The sequence below is a fragment of the Nicotiana tabacum genome, chromosome 20 (genome assembly GCF_000715075.1).
Source record: "Nicotiana tabacum cultivar K326 chromosome 20, ASM71507v2, whole genome shotgun sequence".
NCBI classification, from domain to species: domain Eukaryota; kingdom Viridiplantae; phylum Streptophyta; class Magnoliopsida; order Solanales; family Solanaceae; genus Nicotiana; species Nicotiana tabacum.
The window spans coordinates 52,665,195-52,687,969 of record NC_134099.1 but is presented as its reverse complement, the minus strand read 5'-3'; the positions used below and the strand labels follow the sequence as shown (position 1 = coordinate 52,687,969).

General features: G+C 41.3%; 2 protein-coding genes across 2 annotated transcripts; both read right to left on the bottom strand.

Annotated features, from left to right (window-relative positions):
• Window positions 1–3,788: 3,788 nt before the first annotated feature.
• Window positions 3,789–5,674, bottom strand: LOC107769543 (uncharacterized). Its single transcript, XM_016588768.2, has 2 exons — window positions 4,375–5,674; window positions 3,789–4,042 (listed from the first exon to the last, which is right to left on the bottom strand). The coding sequence occupies exons 1-2, from the start codon at window positions 4,709–4,711 to the stop codon at window positions 4,008–4,010; spliced, it is 372 nt and encodes a 123-aa protein (XP_016444254.1). The 5' UTR covers window positions 4,712–5,674; the 3' UTR covers window positions 3,789–4,007.
• LOC107769546 (uncharacterized) lies at window positions 4,745–5,518 on the bottom strand. Its single transcript, XM_075240163.1, has 2 exons — window positions 5,231–5,518; window positions 4,745–5,059 (listed from the first exon to the last, which is right to left on the bottom strand). Exons 1-2 carry the CDS (start codon window positions 5,516–5,518, stop codon window positions 4,745–4,747), a joined length of 603 nt encoding a protein of 200 aa, XP_075096264.1.
• Window positions 5,675–22,775: the final 17,101 nt, after the last annotated feature.

Genomic DNA, 22,775 nt, shown 5'->3' with positions numbered 1-22,775 from the left:
CGAGTACGTACACGGGCTATTTGTTGTAAAACTCCATTTTTCACTAAGTCATAACATGTTTTCTCCTTGTTTGATTTACACTAGCATATGTACTTTCTTGTTTAGACTAGAAAAGCATGCGTACATGTTTTAACTGCCTAATTGAACTTTGTGCAACATGTTTAGTGAATTTACCTGGTTTTCTTTGATTTGAACTAATCCTTAGCTGTAGATTTTCTCGTTGTGACTGTTATTCATATTGGTCGTACTGCATATTTACTTTGGGACTACGAAACGGTATTCCGGGAGACTTCACTATACTGCATATTTACGTTGGGACTACGGAACGGTATTCCGGGAGATCACCCAGCACTGCATATTTATTTAGGGACTACGGAACGGTATTTTGGGAGATCCACGTGCACATTTACCTTTAGGACTACATGACGATATCCCGGGAGATCCCCTGTTGCTATTACTGTGTTTTGAGCTATTGGCTTTCATTAAATTCTATTCCTGTTAGATTCCCGTATTTATTTTACTGCAATATTTCTTTCCGTCTTATTTTATTATATATTTTTCAGTAGGGCCCTGACCTGATCTCGTCACTACTCGACCAAGGTTAGACTTGGCACTTACTGGGTACCGTTGTTGTGTACTCATGCCCTTTCATGCACATGTTTTCCGTGTGCAGATCCAGGTACTAGCTATTAGCCTCGAGTCTAGCTGTGTAGTTGCTGCCTCAGGAGACTTCAAGGTACATCTGCCCACGTTCGCAGACCTCAAAGTCCCTTTCTATCCCTTTGTGATGATCCCCCCCTATTTTTCCTCAATTATGGATGTATAGAGCAGTAGAAACTCTTAGAAGCTTGTGACATTGCGACATTCCGGGTTTTGGGAAAGATGATTATTGTATACGTCGAGTGGCACCGTTTCCGCTTATTAATTACATATGTTAGCTGTTATCTTTGTGTTTTCATTTCATTTCCGCAATATTAGGCTTTACCTAATCGTAGAGACTAGGTGCCGTCACGACAGTTCACGCAGGGAGGAATTTGGGTTTGGGTCGTGACGAACAAACTTGATGCAGCTTACCGAAATATTGATGTATAAATTATTATAAATTTAATCTTATGCACTACATAAGTTAGATAGAGTAGAACTAAATATTTGCCAGTCAAATAGAAATTGTCTTATGCAAGATCTCAGACTTAGGATGTGTTCATTATAATGAAATTCTTTTTTTTTTGAATAACAATAATAATAATTAATATTAATATCAATATCGAAGTGGTACTTATTCGCCCATAAAAAAGAGAAGTCATTTTTTATTTGATAAAAATCGTTTTCCATGAAAAATAACCTTCATCGTAATAAACATTAAGAATGACTTCCCTAAAACAAATTCGCAGAAGTCATTTTTCCTCATACCGACACATCCTTAATCAGGGTTCTTTGTTAATCTTTCCTTACTTTGAAGTAGTGGAGTGATGGAAATCAGAGAATATAGTGAGAAAACTTTTTGATTATTTTTCTTGAATGAATGTTTACAGTGTACAGTGATGTATATATACTAAACTCTAAGAAGGAAGAATACAAAGAAGAGTAACAAACCTATACACGTGTCTAATCCTAATTGTGTATCTGATAACAAACAAAAAGAATCTTTACAAACAATGCAAAAGTAAATATTATCCATTAGCTCTTCTAGAAGGTCCTGGGTCCTTCAGCTGAAATCCATCTTTGTATTTAGTAAATAAGATGGACATTTCTAATATGTCCACGTTGGAATTTAATGAAGGGCTCTGATTATGTTGATTTGTAAAATGAGACTTTGACTATTTTGACAAGTCTTCTTGTTTCTATCAATCAACAGCTTATGTCTTCTCTCTTCTGAAACAAGTTTCTTTGCTTTATCAGCCATGGAAATTTTGGTAACCAACATCCCCCTCAAGTTGGAGGGTGGAATAGACACGCCCACCTTTCCCATGATACGATGGTGTTGAGGCCCAGACAGTGGCTTAGTGAATATATCGGCAATCTAAGATGATGAGGGAATGAAGGAAAGAGAGATGAGGCCGGCCAGAAACTGTTGACGGACGAAGTGACAATCCAAGTCAACATGTTTCGTCCGTTCATGAAATACCGGATTTTTTGCAATATGAATAGCGGCTTTGCTATCCGAATGAAGCGAGACAGGAAGCGACGGTTTGACAGTCAGATCTGAGAGGAGACGAACCAGCCAAGTGATATCGGCAACGACACGACACATTGAGCGGTACTCTACTTCAGCAGATGAGAGAGACATGGGGGGTTGTTTCTTGGATTTCCAAGAAATTAGAGATCCTCTTAAGCTGATAAAGAACCCACTAACTGAATGGCGTGAATCACGGCAATCACAAAAGGCAAGGAGTTGCAGAGATGGGTCTGAATTAAGGAAAAGACCAAAACTTGGCGTCGATAAAAGGTATCGCAGGCAGTGTATAGCTGATTCAAAATGAGGACGCCGAGGCTGCTGCATATATTGACTTAAATGTTGGACAGCAAACGAAAGATCCGGTCGAGTATGAGTCAAATAGTTGAGTTTCCCAACAAGATGTCGATAAATGGTAGGATCAGGAAGGAGCTCGCCAAATTCAGCAGTCAATTTGCAATTGGGGTCCAGTGGAGAGTGTACAGGCTTCATTCTGTGCAGCCAAAATTAGAAAGGAGATCTAAGGTGAATTTTCTTTGACTAAGGATCAATCCTTGTTTTTCACGTATAATTTCCATACCAAGGAAGTAACTTGCTTCACCAAGGTCCTTAATTTGAAGCTCCAAATCAAGAAATTCCTTTAGTAGATGAATTGCAGTGGGATCATTTCTCGTAATAAGAATATCGTCGACATAGACTGCTAGGATAGTGATACCAGTGTCTGAATATTTGAAGAACAATGAATAATCGTTAAGGGAGTGAGAGTACCCTTTGAAGTTGAGAGCTGCAGTGAGTCTTGCGTACCACTGTCGTGAGGCTTGCTTAAGCCCATAGAGAGACTTCCTTAATTTGCAAACATGGTTGGGACTTTTCTGGATGTGACATCAAGAACCTTATACCCTTTTTTACCAAAAGGATATCCCTAGAAAATACACTTAATGGACCTAGGCTCAAGCTTTGATCTATGTGCAGGCTTTGTAGAAACATAACAAAGACAACCAAAAATTTTAAGAGAATCATAAGAGGGTTTCTTTCCAAACAAAACCTCATAGGGTGATTTGAAATGCAAAACCTTGGATGGAAACCTATTGATCAAAAAGGTTGCTGTTAACAAACACTCACCCCAATAGGTGATAGGAACATTAGATTGAAATAACAAAGCTCTAGAAGTTTCAAGTAGATGTTTATGGTTTCTTTCGACAACACCATTTGTTGTTGTGTATTGACACAAGTAGTTTGGTGTAGTATCCCTTGTGAAGAGAAAAATTCAGAGGTAAAAGAACTTGTTCCTAACTCAAGTGCATTATCGGATCTGATAGTTTTAACCTTTGTATTGAATTGAGTGTTGACCATTGCTAGAAAAGATTTCAACATACTGAAAGCATTACTTTTAGTCTTGAGAAGGTAGGTCCATGTGGCTCTACTATAGTCATCTACTATAATAAGGAAGTATTTATAACCTTGATGCGTTGATATCTTATATGGTCCCCATGTGTCTATGTGAATAAGCTCAAAAGCAGAAGTACTAGAGATGCTGCTAGATGAAAATGGTAATTTGGATTGTCTAGCTTTAAAACAAACATCACATGGATAATTGAATTTAGACACAGAAAGATTGTGAAAACTAGAAATATTCTTCATATTAGATAATGGCATATACCCTAATCTCATGTGCCATAGGCTTACATCAGAGTTTGATTTGGAAACCGAATGAAAAGCTAAACTATCCTTGCATTTATTACAAGCAGAGAAAGACTTAGGAACTGGTAAAATGACTGGCTCTACATGATGTTTGGCTTGAATTGGCTTGAGGAGATAAAGACCATCTTGAACCCTACCAAGAACCACTGGCCTCTTCATTGAAGGGGCCTGTAAAATTGCAGCAAAAGAAGCAAAGAGTAAGAGACAATTAAGACATTTTGTGAGCTTATGAACAAATAAGAGATTGTATCTAAAATCAGGCACATAAAGGACATTTATCAAAATCAAGTCTGGTAGCACTTGAACACTTCCTATTTGATGAACCTTGATCCTGTGAGATTTAGGAAGATTGACATAAACTGGCTTAGTTAAAGGTTTTATATCGAAGTGAATGGAATAGTCGTAGGTCATATGTTCTTTTACTCCAGAATCCAATATCCAATAAACAGAATTAATATGAGAAAAACAACTGGAAGGGTTAAGATCAGGCTGTATTATACCAGCACAATTAGCAGTAGTGTTGGCTTCAGAAACCTGTTCTCCTTGTTGTCCTATTTTCACCAGCTGAAGTAACTGAAAAAGTTGAGAAAACTGATCCTGTGTGATGGGATTCCCTGATGATTGTGTGTCTGTTCCTGTAGGTGTTGTCACATTATCTTCAGAAGTCATTACTTGATTGCTGTAAGCTCCACCTTGAAATTTTCTGGACTTTGTGAACTTGAAGGAAGATGGGAATCCAATAATCCTATAACATTGATCAATAGTGTGTCCGGGCTTCTTGCAGTAATTGCAAAACAGGTTGGACTTCTTCCCTTCAAAATGTGCTTTGAATTTCATATCTGTTCTTCCTGTTTTCTGAGTATTTCCCTGCTAATATGAGGCCAAGAAGGCAGATTCAGTAGGGTGTTGAGCAACATGAATCTCACGCTGCTTCTCATCTTGAATGAGCAGTGAATAGGCCAAGTTCACACTAGGTAAAGGTGATATCATCAGTATGTTACTGCGCACAGCTGATGTATACCTCATTGAGCCCCATGAGGAATTGGATAAGTCGACCATCTTGAAGAGATTTGAGAGCTTTTGTCTTACCTCCACAACTGCAAGTGCATGTACAATGATCACAGGTATTAAGAGCATCAAGCTCATTCCAAATCCTCTTAATTTTGGTGTAATATCTTGGAATGTCTGAGTTCCCCTGAACAAGGTCGCTTAATTACTTTTGAAGATGGTAGAGTTGAGCTCCATTTGACTGACTAAAGCGATCCTCTAACTCAGTCCAAATTTCTTTTGCAGTCTTGGAGTACAAGACACTTTCTGCTATATCCTTGGAGAGGGAATTCAGTATCCAAAGATTACCATATCGTTGCAGCGGTTCCATGGTTTGAATAGAAGATCAGAAGGATCTGGCTGGGTGAAGCTGCCATCGACAAAACCAAGCTTGTTCTTGGCTGAGAGAGCAATAACTGTGGCTCTTCTCCATCCTCCATACCCTTTGCCATCAAAGACAGTGTTAACCAGTACCATCCCTGGAGAATCCGAAGGATGAAGATAATATGAATGAGCCGAGTCATTGATAGCTGTTGTCCCTGTCGCTGCAACAGGTGAACCAGAGCTGACAGTAGAAGCTTCAGTTCCAGGAGCCATTAGAACAGAGCTAAAGAGAAGCTGAGTTTGATGAAGAAGAAAGCAAACGAAAAATAAATTGTACTGAGATCGTATCCTACCGCTCTGGTACCATGATGGAAATCAGAGAATATAGTGAGAAAACGTTTTGATTATTTTTCTTGAATGAATGTTTATAGTGTACAGTGATGTATATATACTAAACTCTAAGAAGGAAGAATACAAAGAAGAGTAACAAACCTATACACGTGTCTAATCCTAATTGTGTATCTGATAACAAACAAAAAGAATCTTTACAAACAATGCAAAAGTAAATTATTATGCATTAGCTCTTCTAGAAGGTCCTGGATCCTTCAGTTGAAATCCATCTTTGTATTTAGTAAATAAGATGGACGCTTCTGATATGTCCACGTTGGAATTTAATGAAGGGCTCTGATTATGTTGATTTGTAAAATGAGACTTTGACTGTTTTTGACAAGTCTTCTTGTTTCTATCGATCAACAACTTATGTCTTCTCTCTTCTAAAACAAGTTTCTTTGCTTTATCAGCCGTGAAAATTTTGTCACCAACATGGAGTACTATATATAGATAGAATGCGACTCTTTCTTTGAGTATATGTCCCCACTGTGCAGAAATGGTCCGTTACGTATTTTCATTGCAGGGCTGACCAGTTGCTGGAATATGATTGGCTGGCAGAACACAGTGTCAAAAATTAGAGTAAATATTATATTATTATTTGCGAAAATACATTCAGATTTTTTAGTGGTGACCTGATGTGGGGAAAGAAAAGGACCAAGTAAGAATTGAACGTTTAAAACTCATAGTGGACTTCAACAAGTACCAAACTTTACCAGCTCTCGTTATCCTTTTCTTCACAACAGTTCTCCCTCAATATTTTTCTTTGTTTTTTTTGGTTTCATAAATTGCACCTGTGCTTCACTGTATACCTATGAATCCATAAGTAGGAATAAAGTATATAAATGCAAACATATGCATGGATACATAAATCTGAACTAAATAAATAATGGTTGGCATCCTTTCAGTAGAATAGTATTAATTTTTTTAGAAAATGCCAGGATGGGGTATTTAAGTCCAAAAATTCAGTATCCCAATACCACAATATTACTTCAACATCTACTCCTTGGACCTCAGCCTTGTGGTCCGTTTTAACCCACTGCCAAACACGTTCTATCCCATAAGTTTGGAAATGGTAAATGGAATTTGGCTTGTGTGGGGGCAGAGGTTGGGGGTTGGTAGACTTCAAAATGAATCAAGCTTGCGTGCATTAAATGGTTAAGATTCTACATTTGGAGGCAGTGCCACAAAATAATAATAATAAAAAAAAATTGGCACTAGCCGTGACTTATTGAAGTGTAATTTTGAATAAATTAGCAATTGAAAGAGAAAGGTAAATATATTTTCTTAATAATAGAGTTGTATACGGTCAAAATCGGACTTCCCTAATTTTGTATGACTAATCGAAATCGGGGTGACGGACCAAGGCTCGATCTCGCATTGCGTCGAACGATGATACGGAGACGGATTGCTAAGCTCATGAGTCGATGATCGATCAAAATCGAGACCAACCATGATCGAGACTGAAGTGAGATAGAGACAGAATGAGATCGAAGGAAGCCTGCTAAACCGAATAGCAGAAAGTCGAGATATCCGTGATCGAGCAAGGACGTGGCGGAAATTTCGGCACGTATCGAGTCAAGGCCGGACATTTAGCCAAACATGAGGTTTTCTTCTGTATTTAGAATTGTACCATAAGTGGAATTCCTCTACTATATAAAGGGGGTTCTAATCATTTTGTAAGAGGGATATTCATGCATAACCAAGCAATAAACTACATTTTCTCTCTTAAGTTCTGTTGTTCAGTTCATATTTTTTTAGCATACTCTGTTTGTTCGAAGGCGATCTAGATCGAAGGCTATAACCGTTCATTATATTTGTTTGATTTATTTTACATTTGATTTCTAACATTAATTCTCACATTTCTCCGCTTGTGCCAAGTGAAATCACATATCCTTAAAACCACTTATAAGTTTAATTGTTATCCAATTTTAAGGGTAAACAATTTGGCGCCCGCTGTGGGGCTAAGAATAATAGTGATTGCCTTGTACAAATTTTCGTAACATACACCAATTTATGGTTGTTCTTTGAAGTATCTTTGATTACAGGATTGAAAGATGTCAAACTCTCAGTCAGCACCTCAACACATTGACAATGATCTCAGCCAACACAGCGAGAATGAGAACATTGCACCATGAAACGTTTCACCCCCTGTTGGCATCTATGGAGTTCCGGCTGCAGACCCAATCGACAGCAGTTCAAATGTAGCCATCAATGGAAATGTGGATGTTGATCTCGAAAGCAGCATTCGTGGGGGTACCCGATCAGCTACTCAGAATGCGCATGGCGGTGAAGATGGCGGGATTAGCCTGCGGGTAATCTTCAAAATGTTGCAGGCCCAACAGGCAATAATCGTTCGACTCTAAAATCAGAACCACACACCGATCATGGTTGAACTCGAGCCATCCCAAGAGGTTGTGCATAGGGTCGAATCGACTTTGAGAAAATCGAATGAGAGAGAATCAGAGACAAATTCCGCTATCCTAAAAATACTCGAAGAATTAACGAAACAAATTGAGACAGTAGAAAACAAGATCAAGGAAAATGATAAGAAAATGGAAACCTATAACTCCAGGGTCGACCAAATCCCGGGGGCACCACCGATATTGAAAGGGCTAGATTCTAAAAAGGTTTGTGCAAAAATCCTTCCCCCTAAGTACGGCTCCGAAGCCAATCCCCAAGAAGTTTCGTATACCCGAGATTCCTAAATATAACGGGACGACTGACCCAAATGAACACCTCACCTCCTATACATGTGCTATCAAATGAAATTACTTGGAAGATGACGAAATTGAATCCGTATTGCTGAAGAAGTTCGGGGAGTCTCTATCTAAGGGTGCCATGATATAGTATCATAATTTACCGCCCAATTCTATTGATTCATTTGCTATACTTGAAGATTCTTTTATAAAGGCGCACGCCAGATCCATTAAGGTTGTAACAAGAAAGTCGGACTTTTTCAAGGTAAGGCAGAAAGATAACAAGATGATCAGGAGTTCTTATCTCGGTTCTAAACGGAAATAATGGATTTGCCACCGGTCACCGATGATTTGTCTATTCAAGATTTTATTCAAGGTCTCAACGTTCGAAGTTCCATAGCTTCATAGAAGTTGAAGCAAAATTTTATCGAGTATCCAACTATCACTTGGGCCGATGTACATAATTGATATCAGTCAAAGATCAGGGTCGAGGATGATCAACTAGGAACTCTGTTTGGGTCCATTTATCCTAACAGACCCATGGATAGAATCAAGAGGGATATCGATCGAGAGCCAAGGTCGAATAGAGATCGATATCAACCGTACAACGGAGATTGTAGAGGCAGCAGTTCTAGACGAAATTTTGCACGGAATGAGAGGAGGAACGATCGAGTCAAAGTTCATGGGAACTCATGAGCAAGGATGGTTTTGAAAAGGATGCCGGGCCCAAAGAAGCTCCATTATTGTCGGAATATAATTTCAGTGAAGATGCATCAACCATCAAACATATCAAGGATACTAGATGGCCTCGACCTTTGCAGACCGATCTAGCTCAGAGAAACCTTAACCAAATATGCAAGTATCATGGCACCCATGGTCATAAAATAGAAGATTACAGGCAGCTAAGGGAGGAAGTAGCCCGATTGTTCAACGAGGAAAACCTTTGGGAATTCTTAAGTAATCGGGCCAAGAATCACTTCAAAAACAGAGATTCAAACAGATAGAACGAGCAAGACGAGCCACAACACGTGATTCACATGATCGTTGGTGGGGTCGATATTCCTCAAGGACCGATATTTAAGCGCACCAAGGTGACGATCACAAGAGAAAAGCGACCTCGAGACTACTTACTGGAAGAGATCTTGTCTTTCAATGACGAGGATGCAGAGGGGATCGAACAACCTCACAACAATGCACTGGTAATATCTGTCCTTATGAGTAAAATTCAAGTTAAATGTGTTTTTATTGATCCAGGTAGCTCGGCCAACATTATTCGATCAAGGGTCGTAGAGAAGCTTGGCCTATAAGATAAAATTGTGCCCGCAACCCGAGAACTTAACGACTTCAACATGGAAAGTGAAACCATTAAAGGTGAAATTAGTTTGCCAGTAAACATGGCCGGGACCATCCAAGAAACAAAGTTCCATGTGATCGAGGGTGAAATGAGGTACAATGCACTGCTCGGAAGGACTTGGATCCATAACATGAGGGCAGTACCCTCGACCCTTCACCAAGTTCTGAAATTCCTAACATTGTAGGGAGTCAAAATAGTGTATGGGGAACAACCCGCTGCTAGGGATATGTTTGCAATCCACGAAGTGATACCGGTATCGACACTTTCATCAGCAAAGGAGTCAGATTCGAAGGGAAAACAGGAGGCCAAATAGCAACCACAATCACCAACTTCGACCCAACCGGAAGAGTAGGGAACTTACGAGGATGGTAACTATATGATACCTCGATCCTTCATAATACCCAATGATTCTGACGCAACCAAATCAATGGTCAAAGAGTTTGAACAAATCATATTGATCGAGCATTTACCCGATCGAAAGGTATACCTAGCCACGGGGTTAACTCTTGAGCTCAAGAAAAAACTTATTCAGTTTCTTAAAGCTAATATGGATTTTCCTGGTCCCATCTCGATATGACAGGGATCCCACCGAATATCACTACTCATAAACTAAGCTTGGACCCAAAGTTCTGCTTAGTAAAACAAAAAAGGAGGCCTTAGTCAGAGGTAAAACATGTTTTCATCAAAGATGAGGTAACCAAACTTTTCAAAATAGGATCCATCCGGGAAGTAAAATATCCCGAATGGTTAGAGAATGTAATAGTAGTCCCTAAGAAGGGAAACAAACTTAGAATGTGTGTAGATTATAAAGACCTGATTAAAGCATACATCAAGGATTCTTTTCCTTTGCCTAACATCGATCATATGATCGATGCCACGGCCGGCCACGAGACTTTTAGTTTTATCGATGCCTACTACGGATACAACCAAATATAGATGAACCCGGAGGACCAGGAAAACACTTTGATTATCACTAAGTATGGCACCTACTGTTATAATGTAATGCCATTCAGACAAAAAATGCTGGTGCAACTTATAAATGCCTAGTAAATCGAATGTTCTAATAACAAATAGGGAAATCTATGGAGGTTTATATTGATAACATGATAGTTAAGTCCCTGTGAGCAGAAGACCATTTGAAGCATTTGCAGGAAACTTTCGATATACTGAGGAAGTACAACATGAAGCTCAACCTAGAAAAGTGCGAGTTCGGGGTTGGCTCAGACAAGTTTTTTGGCTTCATGGTGTCCAATCGGGGGATCGAGATTAACCCTGACAAAATCAAAGCTATCAAGGATATCACGATCGTAGATAATGTAAAGGCCGTGAAGAGGATAAAAGGGCAAATAGCCGCCCTAAGGCAATTCATTTCGAGATCCTCGGATAGGAGTCACCGATTCTTCTTATTGCTTAAGAAGAAGAGCAATTTTTCATGGACTCCGAAATGCCAGCAGGACTTGGAGGAACTAAAGAAGTTCTTATCAAGTCCGAGCTACTTCCTACCCCGAAAGTGGACGAACAACTTTACTTGTACTTGGCAGTCTCAGTGGTAGCGGTAAGTGGAGTCTTGGTCTGAGAAGAACACGGTACGCAAATCCCTTTCTATTATGTTAGCCAGACCTTAGGTGAGGCTGAAACTAGGTGTCCTCATTTAGAAAAGTTGGTGCTCACTTTGATAAGCGCCTCTAGGAAATTAAAACCATATTTTCAATGTCATCCCATATGTGTTGTAACAACTTATCCCCTCCAAAATATTTTGCACAAACCTGAGATTTCGTGTCGATTGGCCAAATGTATCGTCGAAATCAATGGGTACGATATTGAGTATTGACTCTGAATTGCCATCAAGTCTCAAATGTTGGCAGACTTCATACCAGCCCTCGTACCCGAGGTTTAAAATAACTACTGATGAAATCGGGTATATCTTCGTGGGTCTAGACCTTCTTTACAAATGGTGTTTCGAACGTGAAGGGATCTGAACTAGGCATCATGCTAAAATCACCCACGGGTAATATAATTAGACAGTCTATCAGAACTACAAAATTGACTAACAATGAGGCTGAATATGAGGCCATGATTGCAGGTCTCGAACTAGCTAAAAGTTTGGGAACAGAGGTCATAGAGGCCAAGTGTGATTTCCTCCTCGTGGTAAACCAAGTGAACAGGACATTCAAAGTCCGAGAAGATCGAATGCAGAGGTACTTGGATAAATTGCAGATGACTGTACATCGATTTAAGGAATGGACCTTGTAACATGTACCTTGAGAATAGAATAGCGAGGCTGACGCTCTTGCCAATCTAGGTTTGTTGGTCGAAGACAACGAACTCAACTCGGGGACTATTATACAACTCATGAGATCGGTGATCGAAGAAGGCCACACCGAAATAAACTCCACGAGTTTGACTTGGGATTGGAGAAACAAGTAAATAGAGTACTTAAAAAACGGGAAGCTTCCATCAGACCCAAAGGAGTTGAGAGCTCTATGCACAAAGGCAGCCCGGTTCACTTTGTCCGAAGATGGAACACTATTTAGAAGGATGTTCGATAGACCATTGGAAATATGTTTGGGATGGGGAGATACTGACTACGTCCTATGGAAAGTTCACGAAGGCCCTTGTGGAAACCACTCAGGCCCTGAATCACTGGTTCGAAAGGTAATCATAGCCGGCTATTACTAAAATTGTATGGAAAAAATGAAAAGGAGTCTGTGCAAAAATGTGATAAATGTTAGAGACATGTTCCGATGATTCATCAACCCGGAGAGCAGCTCCATTCGGTCTTATCCCCATGGTCGTTCATGAAATGGGGAATGGACATCGTTGACCCTCTTCCATCGGCCCCATATAAAGCTTAGTTTATTTTATTTATGACAGATTATTTTTCTAAGTGGGTTGAAGCACATGCTTTCGAGAAAGTGAGAGAAAAAGAAGTCATAGACTTTATTTGGGACCACATCATATGTCGATTCAGGATGCCCTCCAAGATCGTATGTGACAACAGAAAGCAATCATAGGCATAAAAGTGACTAAATTTCTCGAAGTTGACAATATCAAAAGAATTCTATCCACGCCTTATCATCCCAGAAGGAAAGGACAAGCCGAATCGATCAATAAAACCATCATTTAGAACCTTAAGAAAAGATTGAGCGACGCCAAAGGGAAGTGGAGAGACATACTGCCCGAAGTTCTATGGGCATACCGCACAACATCAAAATCTAGTATCGGAGCCACACCATTCTCGTTAGTTTATGGTGCCGAAGCCTTGGTCCCGATTGAAGTCGGAGAACCTAGAATCAGATTTCGATATGCAATAGAGGAGTCAAGTAATGAGGCTATGAATACAAACCTAGAATTGTTGGACGAAAGATGCGAAGGTGACCTTGCCTGATTGGCCGCCCAAAAATAGTGGGTTGAAAGGTACTACAAGCAAAGAGACAATCTTCGATATTTTAGAAAAGTCACTCTCAACACCCGAAATCTGTATGAAGGGAAACTAGGTTCGAACTGGGAAGGACCGTACTAGGTTTTTGAAAACACAGGAAAGTGATCCTACAAGATTGGCACGATGAACGACGAACAATTACCAAGTCATTAGAACGTATCACACTTAAAATGATACTACTGTTGAGGTACGGTACCTTCCATCTTCATTTACATTTTAAACTAACTCTTCCAGGTGTTCGATCAGAAATAACAATGGACTCTTCGACACGAAGTCAGTAGGTCTGAAAGCACGCATTGCACTCTTTTTCTCTTAGACCGATTTTGTCCCAAATGGGTTTTCCGGCGAGGTTTTTTAATGAGGCAACCATTGATCGTGCTAACTTAGAACAATTCAACAGTATCCGAGGCTTCATTACAATCAACCTTGAATACTGGGGGGCATTACCCTCGAATGTCAACCTTGTTGCGAGGAAATTACTTCATGGCATCAGGGTCTCGATAGGAAAATTTGTAAGAGCCAAACGGTCAAACGAATCGTGCCCGCGTAGTTTGCTCGAACCCTGGAATAGAACATGTACTCATGTATGATCAATTATAAAGAGACATATTTTTCCTTGCCAATATCTTATGATTTAGAAAAGTTATTCTACTTCACAATTTCATACTCTTGATCTATTATATAAACAGGCTTAAGGGCCTATCATAACCAGAGTTTGGATAATTACACCCATGCTCGGGGATTGCCATCAGAAAAATAAACGAGATCGAATTATTAAAACTTTGAGATCATAAGACCTTTTAGGCAACTCTCGACTGTTATAGGCCACGGCTACCCCAGTCGGGGACTTACACTTCGGGTAAGATCGAAGTAAAACGGGAAAATAAGCCCACGGGACAAATCCCGAACTAAATAGGCTACGACTAAATTAACACAACTCAGAGACGTCCGAATTTTATAACAAAATAGTCCTTCGAATTCTTTCATAAACTGGTTAAAAGGGCTACCCCGACAAAATAATAAAAGGATTTGATAATATCAAGCCTCGAAAACTCTAAAGAGTACAAAGTTGTTCGAACTCTCAAACAGTTCCTTATTTCATGCTAAAACATTACAACCTTTGTGAACACAAATGATAAACAAAAGGAAAACTTTAAAAGTCGAAAAGGGTAGAAAAGCCTTATATATATGATTAAACAATCATTTTACATAGGCCAGATCGGCCAAATACAAAATTTACAAAGGCCTAAGGGCTACTTTCACTTCGAGTTCGAGAGTTCCTTCTCACTCAACTAGAAAGCCTAAGGGCTACCTAATTCCAAGTAGGAGCATGTCCTCACTCGATCATTAATCTTAAGGGCTACATAAACTCAAGTTCGAGTTTTCTTTCGGGGTCCATCGATTAGAAAGAGTCGAAGGCAAGGCTTATTATCGTCCCTTACCTTCCCCAAACCTTGGACCATCGAACACAACTTCATGATCTTATACTAAGGAATTTTGACCCTTACATGAAATAACAAAAAAGACAACAGATTCGTAAGATATGGAAAGGAAGAAGTTTTATATATTAATCAAAAAACATTTTGCAAAGGCAACACAGCCCGATGGAAATTCTTTACAAAGGCCGAAACGACCTCAACAAAAATTCAACAAACTATCTAAAAGCTTAAGTGTCCTGGTCATCTTCGGGAGAGGCATCTCCACCCTCGGGGCCCTCTCCCCTTTCAAATTCGCTCAAGTTCCCAGAATTGTCATCATCTTCAGGATAAGCTAATCTCCAGGCTTCATCTTTGAGCTCCTTAGCACTTTTGTTCTCGGATGTGAGATCAAAGGCCAGAGCATGGATTTCCTCGAGGGTCTCCCTTCGAGATTGACATTTGTCATACTCGGCAACTTTCTATGCTCAAATTTGAGTGGCCTTGGCAACCTTCTTTGCTCGAATTGGAGAAACTTCGGCATCGGCCCAGTAAACAGCCACCACTACATCAACATTGGCCTTGGTCGCTTCGACCTCCGGTTTGGCCATTTCGAGCTCATTGACCAGCTTCTCCCGATCGAAAATTGCAAAACCCAACTGAGACTGGAGCTCCCCGATTTTCTTGGCTTGCGCCAAGGTTTTTTCCTTTATATTTTGGAGTTGAACTTCAGTCGAGGCTAGCTGGGCCCAGGCAGTCTCCTTTTTTGAGGCTAAGCGATCCATGTTCTTTTTCCACACTTTGGCCTCATTCTTTAAAGTCTCTACCTCTTCATGGAGCTTCCCAATTATGTCAATCTTGGTTAACCTGCGGGTTCAAATCGTTAGTCATAGTACCTGATTCATCTTTAGTAACTTCAAAGATTTTATTTACCAGCTCGAGCATATCACCATGTTCTTTTTGGGCCACCTCTAAATCAGCTCGAAGGCTCTTAACCTCCATTTCTCTATACTCACTAAGAAGTTTGAAGGCATCCTTCTTCTCAGTGAGCCCCCGTATCTCGCCCTCATAGGCTCAATTCCCCTCAGAATCGGAGGAAAGCCTCGTGATGAAGCTTTTTACCGTGAAAATGGTAATAATAATTAAATTTGATTTTGTGGTTCTAAAAATACGTGATCTATTTTTATGCTAGTTGTTAGGCAATGGATGCTAAGTAAAATATTAGAAATCAAGATTATAGCCTAGAGGCGATCTGATAATCGAACCAAACGACTGGAGATCAGTGCCTCGAGCTATCGTATATGAGGCCTCGATGTCGAGTTGGGTGACCGGCTTAGAGCGATCGAGGGAGGATGATGGCTCTTCATGATCAATGATAAACAATAAATGAAGAACGATAAATAGAACACAATGAATATAAGCAATAAATTGAAGTAATGAGATCAAGAGAATATGTTAGAGAGCAGAGAGAATGTTCTTGTATATTTAATATTGAGTATCAGATCCTTACAAAATGACAAGGATCCCCTTTATATATGAGTGGAAATTCCAACATAGTAAAAATGCATTTATTACAAAGATATGGGGCTGGTACAACTATTTAATGCCTTGATTTGGGTCTGAACTAGCCCACTAGACTTTGTCAGCTCTAGTTACATGCCTTGGGAACTCCCCACTTTTCCATCATAACCGCTAGTTTATACTACTTCGAGGTCAAGCGCTGATAGCCCCTCGGGGGTGAACCTCGACCATAGCCTCGAGCCTTTGAAATGTGCTTACAAGGCATCGTAACAACGAAAGATGGGACCCTCTGATTTTACCGTATATAGATAGTCCCCGTGTTTCTTAGAGTAGAATGATAAGAAATGACTTTGATATTCATCTCTCTGAACTTCCTGTGATGATGTCATACTTATGACATAAGCCTTTGTGATAACTGAGGCATCCCGTCAGTTCATCTTTCCAAAATCATTCAATGCGCTACCAATTCTTATTTTCCAAAGTGATAATATCACCACTGGTTCAGCTCCCAAAAACGCATTGATTACATCTTTCGAAGACATTGATGGCACCGTCAGTTATGTTTTCCAAAGAGTATTGATTGCCCCTGTCGGCTGCGCTACCCTTTCTCTATAAATGGAAGCTTTTTTGAATCAAACTTCACTTAGTCATTCTTTACCATTTTTAACTCCTTTCTTCTCATCGTTTTCTGCTTCATCTTCATCACTTTCCTCTTCTTCATCTTCTCCCTTGAAGATGCCATTTTGGAAGATCGAGATGAGGCCCCCGAGGAGATGGTGCTCGAAGATACTACCACCGAGGATGTACCCCTGAAAATAAGTTAGACTCTTGGCTTTTATCATATATGTATTTTTTGCTTCTTTGTTTCTATGTAAGGACCCCTCGTGGGATTTTGTAATCATGGTTTATTAATGCAAGGATATTTCTTCGATTTGTCTCTGATTTATGTTGAATTCCCTTTTTGTTTGCATTTGTGAAAACTCTGAATGCATGACTCTACTGATTGATATGAATATCGAGCTCGAGTGTAAGTATTTCTTCTGGCTCTTAATTGATTAACACAATTCCCTATAGAACCCTTTGCCGTTCCTTGGACCGAGCCCTGATTGGATTGATAAACTCGGGTCGTCCGGACCCCCGACTTCAAGTTGAATGAGAGTAGGGCTATGAACTTTCAGAATGAGACTTAGCCTTTTAGACCCCACGATAGTCCTCGATGGGGAGATTTGCTCGGATGCTTGAGAATAAAGATAGCTTTTAGGATTTCGAGATCAGTCCCCGAGTGGGGGTTCGCTCAAGCTCGGGCGACCTGGAAACTTGTTTTGAACTCAGTGTAGATAGCCTTATGGCGTTGCAGATAGATCCTGGATGAAGGCTTACACGGGTTTAGATGGTGCCTGGGTTAAAGTAATCGAGGGGATGGTTATAACTCGACCTGAGGACTCAGGTAGCTCGAGGGCCGGAGGGTCGGGTAGATGACCCGTACTTACAATAGCAGAAATCCTCGAGATAGGGTACCACCTCAAGGTTAAATTTATATGAGTAGGTTTTTAGAGCTTGTTTTCTTCTTGAGAGAGGTCCTCAAGACCGGGTACCATCTCGAGTATCATAATGATATTAATGGCTCCTTAGAGCCTATCTTCTTCTTAATAGAGGACCTCAAGATCGGGTACCATCTCGAGGCTTATGATGATGTCAATGGCTCCTTGGAGCATATCTTCTTCTTGGTGGAGGTCCTCGAGATCGGGTACCATCTCGGGACGTGTAGTGATATCATTGGCTTCCTAGAGCCTATCTTCTTCTTGGTGGAGGTCCTCGAAATCGGGTACCATCTCGGGACGTGTAGTGATGTCATTGGCTTCCTGGAGCCTATCTTCTTCTTGGTGGAGTTCTTGGAGATCATGTACCATCTCGGGACTTGTAATGGTGTCATTGGCATCCTGGAGCCTATCTTCTTCTTGGTGGAGGTCCTTGATATCGGGTACCATCTTGGGACTTGTAATAATGTCAATGGCTTCCTGGAGCCTATCTTCTTTTTGGTTAAGGTCCTCGAGATCAGGTACCATCTCGAGGCTTGGTTGATGCGGGGTCTCTGACCCTAAAACGTTGTATGGCAGGGTCAAGTGTATGACATGGTTATGAAATGACCGAGGCGATCCTACCGACACATCTTCCTAAAGTGATAAAAGCTTTAGCCAGTATTTTTAATTGGCCTTTAAGGCAGGCAAATAGTCGCTGCTTTCTTCATATATAGGGTTGTCTTCGCCCCTTTGAAGATTCTGCTATTCTGAGTAGTTATCCTCTTTTATAGAGTTCTTCTTTCATGCGTTAAGTCCTCTACCATTTCAATTTTGGCGCCCTTGCTCAAATTCCAGCTCCAATTCTTCATCTTTACCACAGTCATGGCCGCTACGTCAGGGTCCGCCCGGCAAGGAGAAGGGAGTTTCTTGCCCGGTTGGCGGTGTGACGTCGATTCCAAGCGAGCCATCCTCTAGGCATTTTGTTTCGAGGGGGGACCTCACATCAGAAAAGTCTTTCAACATTCGAAGTCATTGGGAGTATACCTCGAAGTTTATTTCTCTAATGGGAGAGGAGCACCTTGAGTCAGCGAGGAAGGATTGTGGATGGGGGGAAGAGGTAGTACTGCGGGTACCTTCCCCGGAAGAGAGCATCATGGACCATGCCGAGGGGTTTTCGAACACGTATACGTACCATTTTACGCTGGGCCCCCTTGATAGGGTTGTGCTCGACTTCTGTCGAAAGTACCAAGTTACCTTGGCGCAGATTCACCCGTCATTCTAGCGGATAGTATTGATGATGAGGTTCTTTGCAGAAGAATCAGATCTTGAGTTCACTCTTAGTCATCTCATCAGGCTGTACCAGCCTTTTCACCATCGAGGTCTACTAACCCTGTGATGCTGATCCTCCACACTTTTTGTTGTTGATGACAAAGAAGACGGAGATCAGGGATTGATGAGCCGATTTGTACAAGTACGGACTGTCGATATTATTCCTGTGGAGTTTCTGTCATTTCCTGAGGAATAGAATTTTACACATAAGAGATACACTCGTACCTTTGTAGTTTTGCTTATGGCGAAGGCGGGCTCGATAAATGCGCCTCCCTTTCCTTTTCTATAGCAATTTCATGGATACCGTGCGAGGTCCCCGATATGCCGGATTGGGCTCGGAAGTTGGCGACCCACTCGACCTACAATGATCATAAGTGGCGAGCTTTGTCCAAGGATATGTGGGAGGAAAAACACCACGGTACGTGCTATGTGATTTGCTTCCCCTTTTTCTTGGAAGGGCATTTTTTCTTTCTACGTACTAACACTGTCATCGTAGGCATTGAGGAGTCCTTTAAAGTGAGGTCGCGCCCTCTAGAAGAGGGAGAAAGATCGGCGGCTTTAGGACCAAGGGATGATAATAATAGCATTAAGCAGAAAAGGTCTTTGCAGGGCAATGATGATTGTAGCAAGACATGCCCAGCCCGGAGGCTCAGAGAGGGCGTGTCAGTCGAAGTTGTGGCACCCGAGATCTCTGACTTTCGAAAAATGGTCCCTCCTCCACTTCCATCTTCCTTTTTCGTCGAAGGTACTTCGAGGAACGAGGGATCCCTGCCACCGACTTCTTCTCCTGTTGAAGGTACTTCGAGGGGCCATATATGTCGGATGATCGTATACAAACCAAGAGTGGTCCTATTGTGGTTGACAAAGCCGGGCTAGAAAATATTCGTTCGAATTTTGAGAGAGCTCAGTGGCTCTACTCCGTGGTGAGTTTTAGCTGATCGCATTAGTTTAATAGTTTTTGCAATTTTGCTCTCTTATTATGTTTCTCTTCCATATGCTTTTAACAAGCTCAAATCTGAGCTGCTTCGCCGCGAGGCCAGGCTGCGGAAAGCCGTAGATGGGAGAAGTCTCTCAGGCTTCTTTGTGATGGAAGGGAAGACGATTTGGCACACTTGTGGTATGAGGCGAGTCGCAGTTTGAACTACGAAAGCTACCTCGAGGAGCAGGTAACATTTTCTCAAGGAGTGCATGTTTCTTCTTCTATCTTCCGAGGCTAATGTTTTGTTTACTTCAGCTACAGAAAAAGATAGAAGACCTGCAATGCCTTAGGAACGAAGTTGGTTAAGCCAGGTGCGAGCGTGATGAGCTAAGGGCTCGGGTGGACACCTAGAATTGGCTAAGAAAGATGCTTTAGCCAAGGCTTCCACCCTCGAAGTGAAACTTCGCAATGTTCACGAGAATAGCATGGTCCGAACGGACATGATTCCAAGACTCGAGTCCAAGCTCCTGAAGATGAAGGCCGAAGTTGTGGATGCCCGGGCTAAAGCCGGAACAATATAAGCTAAGGCTGATAAGAAGGTGGCTGCCTATTTAAAGGATGCTGCCGATGCTCGTGCTGAGTTAAGGGAGGATCTCGACCAGCAGAGAAGAAATAAAGAGTATACGGGGTGCAAATCTCTGAGGAAACCCTCGAGGAAATTCATGCCAGGGGCTTCGATCTCTCGGAATAGATAAAGTAGGCAAAGGCGGAAGAATATGATGCTAAGTTCCTTCTGTCTGATGCCGAGGATGGTGAGAAAGAAGCCGACAGACCATAGTCCCCTAGGGGGACGTAGATTAGATTAGGCCTTTACTTTCTTGCTTTGCGTAGAGTGATTTCAATGAACTTGGTAAATGAAGCTTGTATTCCCTTGCGTATATGTATAAAAGGAATCCTCGTGGTTTTATTTTTCATGCATTTCCTTTTGCCTTGACTTTAACCATATGAACTGGTCTTCGAGTTAAAAGGAATCCTTAGATTCGTAGTATGGTTTGGGGCTCATTGGGCTGGCCCGTAGGCTCTTACGCGCTTTGTCGGTACGACCTTTTAGTATAAGCTGACGTTTGAGCTCTTATGCTTTTTCTCTTAGGCATATTTAGTTAATTGTTTTGGGTTCAGTCTCCAAGTTGGGTATCGACTCGAGCTCATTCGACCCTCAAGTTTTTGAATTTAAAGCTGGCCCTTAGGCTCTTACGCGTTGGGTCGGTACGACCTTTTGTATGTGCTAGCGACAGTGGATCTTACACATTGGGTCGATGTGACCTTTTATGTGTGGGCTGGCGATAGTGGCTCTTAAGGACTTTTTGAGATTGTGTTTGCCTGACTCTTTGACGGTTCGATTAAAACCTCAATTGTGAATCATTGTAAGGCGATGATCGAGCACCTCGAGAAGTTTGGCTTGGTGGCTGAGTATCTCAAAGACTTATAGTTTGGAGCTGACATGGTTGAAGCTCTTTTGCCTATGTCGAGGGTAGCCTGTTTAACCAGTTCTTTTGAAAGTATTTTCGAAGTATTTGAAGGCCTATGATTTTATAGCGACGGTCGGGCATCCCCGAGTCACGTTAGTTTGGCTGGTACAACCTTGTGACCATAGTCATTTGTGTTTTACCGAAGCCTTTCAGTCTCCGAGTGAAGTAGTTTCGACATCTATATCGAGGGTATGCCTTTTTAGGGGTCTTACAAGTTTGATATATATCCTTAACTTTAAGACCGGGATTATGCCTTTAGTAAGGTCTTACAAGTTTTGCATGACTTTGAGGTCTTACAGTTTTGGTTACTTTGTACAAGTATGGTTCATGCCTTGATGAGGTCTTACAGATATTGTCACTTGGTACAAGTGTGGTTCATGCCTTACTTGAGGTCTTACAGATATTATCACTTGGTACAATTGTGGTTCATACCTGGCTTGAGGTCATCCTGATATTGTTATCGCCTTATATAGATCTTACGAGACCGAGGTTGCCTGCATGTGGTCTTGTGGCTTCGGGTTTTGATAAGTCGATGGGGATTGCGATTAGCGGTAGTCCCCGAGTCATCGAGGGTTTCTTGTCTCGGGAGACATTACTTGTAAACTTGGTATTACCTCATTGAGGGCTTACGATTTCGAGGTTTCCGACCTAGAGGTCATGTGGCTTTGAGTTTTCGATGCCAGTCCCCGAGTGTTCGGGACATTTTTGGCTCTGGAGCTGTTTTGTGATCTTGATGTTGCCTCATTGAGGGCTTATGAGTTTGGAGTTCTGACCCGAGGGCCGTATTGTTTCGAGTTATTGACGCCAGTCCCCGAGTGTTCGGGACGTTTTTGATAGAGGAGCCATTTGTGCAAAAATACCGAGCTTCTTTGAAACGCAAAATGCTTTTGGAAAGTATTCTTTGATTACTTGGTACAAGTATAAATGTCTTTGATGCTAGGGGCTCAGTTATTCTATACGGACATGGTTCGTTCGACCGTTTGGCCCGGTACATTATTTTCCTATCGAGACCCTATTTAGCGCATCTTGGATTCTTTGAGTAGGTGACCTTCCGGGGGGATGCCCCCCAGTATTCGAGGTTGGTTGCAAAAGAAGCCTTGAATAATTGTTGAGTTTTTCTTAGGTAGTATATAGATGTTGCCTCGTTAAAAACATTGTCGGTAAAACCCTTTTCGAGATAAAAACACGATCGAAGGAAAAGAGTGCAACGTATGCTTTGAAACCTTTAAAGTCTTCGAGCTGGATTAACGCTTCGACTGTCTCAGTCGGACAACTGCATAAAGGTTAGTGTGAAGTGTAAATTAAAAGGGATATGGTAATACCTTAGTGGCGATGGCGCTTTGAGCCTCTGTAGGCCTTTAATGTTTGTTTTGAGGACACGGTACGGTGCTTTATTTAGTCATTTAGGTATAGCT